This window comes from Cuculus canorus, chromosome 8, assembly GCF_017976375.1.
Source record: "Cuculus canorus isolate bCucCan1 chromosome 8, bCucCan1.pri, whole genome shotgun sequence".
NCBI lineage: Eukaryota > Metazoa > Chordata > Aves > Cuculiformes > Cuculidae > Cuculus > Cuculus canorus.
In genome coordinates, this window is record NC_071408.1 from 29,280,747 (window position 1) to 29,287,424 (window position 6,678).

Consider the following 6,678-nt stretch of genomic DNA (forward strand, 5'->3'; position numbering starts at 1 on the left):
TTAACATCAAAACATTGCTATTAGAGCTGCTAAGATGAATTTTATCCTAAATATCTAGTTGGTTTTTGGTGTATCGTGTGCGTCACTACAGGAGTACACATCTCCTGCTGGCTAATGCCAGTGGGCTCACGGGGTCAGAAGGACGCTATGGGTGAACGGTTTTAATTTTTAGCTTAGATACATGAAAGTTGCCATCGCAAAATCAAAAGGAATTCATTTGTGCATCAGATGTTTGATTAGAAATCCAGGAACAGCAGACTGTATCACTGACCTGCCACGCAGATAAGGCCCGTTGAAGCTGCGCACTCAGAACCTCATCCACCATGCTGGGCATGTTCAGCTGAGCTGATGAGACACAGATAACCACCTCCCCTCTATCTATCCCCTTCCCCCAGTTCAGTAAATACCTCTGCAAGGCTTTTTACAAATGACAATCTAGATACAAATCCCTTTCATGCTTCAAATTTCAGAGTAGTAACACAGCCCTGCAGCACTCTCCCTTGTTTTTGAGCTACTGCTGTCCTTTATTTTACTGGGAGGAGAGGATTAAAGGAGAGCAGTAGGAAGAGCAAAGAAAACACCTTTGCCCTATTCTGATGTATTAAATATGCAAGAAAAATGCAGCTACCTAGAAATTTGCTTTAACTAGGAGAAAAAGTGGATTTGAGCCCATCATCTTATTAAAGATAGCATCTTTTCAATCAGTAAAAAATAACATTGCGGGCTTCCATCTATTTTCTTTCTTCCACAGAGATCCTAATCATCTTTCAGTACCTTATCATTATTATGAACCTTTGGGACCTGACGAATGCACAATGTACATTTCACATGAGCGGGGACGAAAGGGCAGTCATCATCGTTTCATCACAGAGAAACGAGTGTTTGAGAACTGGGCACGGACATTCAACATTCACTTTTTCCAACCAGACTGGAAACCAGAACCACTCACTGTAAATCACCCAGAGATTAAACCGGCGGTCTGAGGGATGAACGCACGCGACCGCAATCACAGTCACCCACTGTGTCAGCCTTCAGGGTGTTGGACCTTCTGGGACAGCTGGGCAACCTAGAGGAGAAGGGGAACAGCCGATGAGTGGAACAACAGTCAGGAAGTTAAGATGAAGGAGCAGAGCGTATCGAGAGTACTGCCTGTCAAACTGTCTATTAATCCAGTGTGTAGCCTTCGCTGGCATCTGACTTCCTGTATGTGTATGTGATTTGTGAAAAACAACTCGAGTATCATTAATGGGATGGTTAATTTATTATGGTTTTTTAAAGTATAATGCCACTGAATTTTCATAGTGAAAACTTCTGGTATTTATTTAATGGAGTTTTTTATGCAACCTAGGCCAGTATTTTTCTAATTCACAGCTCTGTGGTTGTTTGTCTTTCATAATCTTTCAAATCAAAAATTAATATTGCTGATGGTTTGAAAGGCCTAGCTTTTTATTTATAAAATTTGTTTGAAAAATATGGTTCTATATAGCATGTAATTAATATTTGATCTGGAAATGTTGCATTTCTTCTAAAGTGTTGGGCTCCGCTCCAGCCTAAAGCCTTTAGCAGCAAGAATGGTCCCATGTGCAGATCTAGCTAACTTTACATTCTGACATCTCCTGTTAATATGAAAATGATAGTGAAAATTCTGTTTGATATTAATGTGCATTTGCTGCTGTGCTATCAAGCTGCTGGTTTTTAATCAGAGGTGGGAGGAAGGAGGGCAAAGTTTATCCAGAAGAAATCCCTGGCTATAGCAGCATGCTTTCAAGTGAAGAGGTGAGGCTGGAGGGCTTGTGTTTTGTTTTGCCTCTTGTAGTCCTGTAAGAGGCTGAAGGAGCAACTCTCCTGAGGCAACAGGCTACAAAACCAGGCGGCAGTGGCTTGAAACGTGACCAAATTCCTGAAATCAAGAAGTTGCACAACCAGGTACTACGATACCAGCCATACTAGCCACAAATGTGACAACGCTGCACCCGCAAAAAATCTCTGCCTTCCACTGCTCCAAGATCATCGTGGATCTCAGAGATCCTGGATCGCACTGAAGTGGGGATGGGGAAGGAGTTCCAAGAGTACAAAATTGTCCCCTTGAAAAGGGCAAAGTTACACTTGGCCGTTTTTTCATGAAGTACATGTGCATGGCGAGTCCCTGCAGACCAAGGAGGCGGACGATGCTAGTGCTGTATAGGGAACCTCACAGTGTGAATTATTGGGTTACTTTGGGTCTGTGAATAAAGATGATTTCAGTTACAGTATGATTTTTTTTTCTTTTGCCTCGCAAATATTAAATCTCTAATTTCTTCCAAGTAATCAGTAGGAGTAATTGTTGCATGAAACATTTTATCTCAGGTAAAGAAAGGTGGCTCTCATTAGACAAATACTAAAACTAGAACAAAGATATTAAGTATAAACATCTAAGGCCAAGAAGCTGAACTTGCGTTCTGATGCGTAGAACCGGGACCGTACTTACTGTCATTTAAATCCATTTATGACTCACAGTCTTCCTCTTTCCAGACCTGGATAGCAATAGCTGCAGCTGCCCTCCCTGCAGGTAACCCCCAATCTCTGGGGACAAAGTAAGGGGCAGAACAGTGTTACCCCTGTCACGCTGCGTGGATGTGAACAAGCAGCCCTCCAAGGGCCACTCTCCTGGCGCCAGCTACTATAAAGGGCAAGAAACGATAATCTATTTTGACTTACAAGTTTTCTTTTGGTGTTCTTCCTGGTACGCACCACTCAGCGCACAGACTGAATGCCAAGCTTTACCATTGCCAAGTGCGTGTAGCTTGAGTCTCTTGTCAGCCGGTTGTAACTCTCCCTCTTTCACCGATTGTGTTCTATTCCTTCCACTTGAGTTCACAACATTCTACAAAAAAAACAGAAAGGATTTTGAAGTAATGGTAATTTGAACATCCCTTTCAGCATGTGTACTGGGGCGTGTATCCAGCATATATTGCTCAAATTGATGAACTCTGTCAAACTGATTTACAGACCATTTCTAATGTGACTGCAAGATGGTAGAGATCACATTAGGTCCTCTATGCCACCATCCTTTTGTTATTTTATTAGTGATCCAGTAATAAAAAGATCTTGTAATTCTAAAATAGAGCTGTTATTTTCTCCATTAATCGAGGGCTGCACGATGTGTGTGCTAAATGTTTTGTTATGTCACTGTTAAAAACATATAATTTTAAAACAGGTGACACTGACCTACTTTTAGTATTCAGTAGAAACACAGGGACTTGCCAGAATCCGTTGCTCTCCACATGCCTTGTTTCCTGCCTGCAAGACTGGTCAATACCAAGCAGATCAGATGAAGCATTAAGAAGGTGAAGAAACATGGGATAAACAGACACTAAATCTCATAACTTCTAACGGAGTGAAGCTAAGGATTGTAGATATTCCGTCTTCAGTTTCTATTAATAACAACTGCATTCTTGTTACCCTTATACGCATCCAGTCTTTTAAACAAAACAAACCTCAACATCACTTTAGTCTCGTCTCCCTGTAAAGTTTCCACAAGTTCCCCCATTTAATTACACAAAGCATGGAGGAGCATTTTTCTAAAAGGCAGTCACCCCTGTATGTATAAAACTCACTGCAAAAGGAGTTTGATGAGGCCAAGGAGACAGCAAGTTTTAAATAGGATTGATCACACAGATTTATAAGGAATATAAATCCAGCCCCAAAAGCACAACTTATAAGAGTGTATAAGAAATGTAAATAATTTTTAAAGTGCTGCAATTTTAATTTACAAATTACTGATGCATTTTTCTATAAAAGCACAATTTCTAAACTGCAGCGTATTCTGCTATATTTCAGCCCGAAGTAAGGTTTTTATGGCCAAGTTATAAACCACACAGATTTATGATAGAATATGCTGTCAGACCAGAGATAAGTAGTACAAACCAGGCACTGCTGCCTTTCTCTGCTTTATGCTGTCATCTTGCGCTCTTCACCATAATTTGATCGATTGGTGATCTTCAGCGCACATCATTTCACATATTAGAAACTGTTGCAAAACAGTGTTTATAGACCTCAGCAGTTTTAAGATCTATGTTACTTTAGTTCTGAACTCCTTGCATACCTTATGCTTTTAATCAGAGTGGCTGTTTTTCATCTCAAAGAACCATAGCTCTTACGCCGTGAGTTGTGCAACTGCAATTGAGAATGATAAAGGAAATATCTCTGCAAATAAGAACAAAAAAAATACCACCATTGCTTTCTGTTATTTTGGCACAATGGTTGCACAGTGCCCAGCTAAGAGCATCACGGTACAAAGCAAAAACATGATGCACTTTGGGAAAAAAACTTATATCCAAAGCGTTAAAGTAATTCAGAAAGATGAGTTTATTCCTGGGTAAGGAAGCTGAGGAAAAGGGAGGTTAAGAATCTGACTAGGACCAAGTTACAGCCTTAGAAGTAGATCTCAGAGAGATTAAGGTCTGACTCCTGGCTCTACCCAGCAGAGCACACCAGGGCCATTTCATGTATTATGTCTACATACATGTGGAATGTAAATTAATAACATTCTGCAGGAGGTACTTCAGCTGGATCTTGTCCTGCAGTATTTCTCAGGCAAACTTCGTAGGAAACTAAGTTATTTTTACCCAAAACAGAATCATAGAAGAGTTAGGGTTGGAAGGGACCTTAAAGATCATCTAGTTCCAACCCTGAAAATAGCTCTAAGGGGCAAAGGGCACAATAATCAATAATAGCTGGAAAAACGGTGGGGTGAGAGAAATCTTAAAGAGTAAGGAATAAAACATGGTTTATGCTATCCAGCCGTATTTCCCTGGGATATGAAGATCAAAGTCAGCCTGGAGCTGACAGAGTGGTAAGTTGTGACTCAACAGCGATTCTGTCCTGCAGAAGTTTATTATCAATATTGTACAAATCAATCACATGTGCCACAAAAATTCATTGAAAAATTGTGAGAATCCCTTCTGACTAATGGAAGTTGATTATTTTACTTGATACAGGGAGATGCAGTTTCTAGTTGAATTAAAAGTACAGCTTATGGATTTAAAAAGAAACACAAAGAGGCAGTTAAACAGTGAAAGAGTACTTGTAAGACAGAAAAATGTAGTACAAAGGAGAAGAAAGTACAGAAGCCTTATCGGTATCAATGCTTCGCCTTTCCTGGTGCATCAGTTAATACTGATCACTTTGCATTTACAGCTGCCTATTGCAAAAGCACACCTAGCACAAACCAAGGATTTTATAAGAGTGGAGGGGTAAACAAAAAAAATTAAGGACAATCTCCTTAAGAAAACCCTAGGAAATGGGAAAGGGCAAGAGTTTAAGGTGGTGAAAAACTTCTCCATACTGAAACAGAAAAGTATGATACCCAAAGGATGTTTTGCAAAATGTCTCTCCTTATGCTAAATACCATTAAACCAGCTAGATTGTTCATGTTTTCTACACTGAAACTTGAAATAAAACATGAAATGTCAAACGATACCCTCTGACCAGCGTGTGGATGGAGTTTCAGTGTCACAGTGGAGACAAAGTTGGTGACTTTTATCCCAGCCGACTGCAGAACTGGCAAACGGAGATGTGCGGAAACAGACTGTGAAACAGCATCTTTTTCCCTTCAGTGGGACCCTGTGGGGGTACCAGCAAGAGAACGCCCTGAGAGCAGGAGAGCAGACACTTGTCCCAGGACACACTCTGGCACTGCCCGCAGAAAAGGGAGACAATTCTTTGTATTGTCCGTCTCAAAGCACCAGACCAACACAGAGAAACTTACTCCGCAGATGATCAACATTAGTGTCCTTCTTTGCTGTGCAGTATGTTGACCAGGAGCGGTCAGGAAGACAGAAAGGACAGGAAACTATGGACAAGCAACCCAGACAAATGGATGGAAACCTGTAACACCGAACAGAATGAGCAGCCACGGAAGATACATCAGCTAAGATGTAACACAGCTTCTTCAGAGTCTTCTGAAGCAAGCGGACAAGAAGATCCACGTGATGAATCCACTTGGTTCCACAACTAGTTTTGCAAGACGGTTAAATGACTTCCAAGGAGCTACAGTACCGTGGGATGAAAGAGAGGACTGTACCTACCGAACGCATCTGAACACGGGAAGTAAGGCTAAGAGTACAAGTCATCAGCTCGAGGTTACAAGCACAAGTCCACAGAAATATATCACAATATCTTTTCTCTGCTTTTCTGTATTCTTCCCTCAACACCTACCCCAGGGTACTCCTTGACACAGGATCTTGACTCCATGGAAATAAATAGATAAATAAAAAATGTGAAAAAAAAATTGTATCCAATGACCACCAACTTGTACACTGAAGCCCAGTTACAGTCTTGCCACACTCACCGTGTGCCAGGCAGCCACAAGATCTGACAACAGCAGCTGTGCTCTCATTTTACTGAAAGCATTGTCAAAGCATCTAGCTCAGATATAGAGGAAGACTGGACCCTTCCCATCAGCCAAAAGCCATCTTCATAATTTGGTTTCTCATAAAATGTTTATCTCCTTCACGTGATGCCCAGTGATACTTAGATCTGTCAGCTTCCCTACACAACCCAGACAACTGTTGAGATAACATGGATAGCTTTTAAGACACTAAAGTACTTTTACTTCCTGAAGTACAGGGAGGGTAAAGGGAATAATGTATAATTAGCAAGGTATAAGGTTTTAGACTTGCTGACTTCACTTTGGCT

General features: G+C 41.0%; 1 protein-coding gene and 1 long non-coding RNA gene across 3 annotated transcripts in view; one reads left to right on the forward strand and one right to left on the reverse strand.

The window, feature by feature from the left end:
* The window catches only part of ST6GALNAC5 (ST6 N-acetylgalactosaminide alpha-2,6-sialyltransferase 5), a 73,045-nt gene extending 70,796 nt beyond the window's left edge, over window positions 1-2,249 (forward strand). For both annotated transcript variants that reach the window (XM_054072847.1, XM_054072846.1), the window contains one exon: window positions 752-2,249. In XM_054072847.1, coding sequence (XP_053928822.1) covers window positions 752-983 — 232 coding nt within the window. In that variant the 3' untranslated portion in view covers window positions 984-2,249. The remainder of the gene's footprint in view (window positions 1-751) is intronic.
* A 140-nt stretch (window positions 2,250-2,389) lies between these two features.
* LOC128852858 (uncharacterized) lies at window positions 2,390-5,234 on the reverse strand. Its single transcript, XR_008450951.1, has 3 exons — window positions 4,085-5,234; window positions 3,208-3,287; window positions 2,390-2,863 (listed from the first exon to the last, which is right to left on the reverse strand). It is a non-coding gene; the product is annotated as an uncharacterized LOC128852858 (long non-coding RNA).
* Between the last annotated feature and the right edge of the window lie 1,444 nt (window positions 5,235-6,678).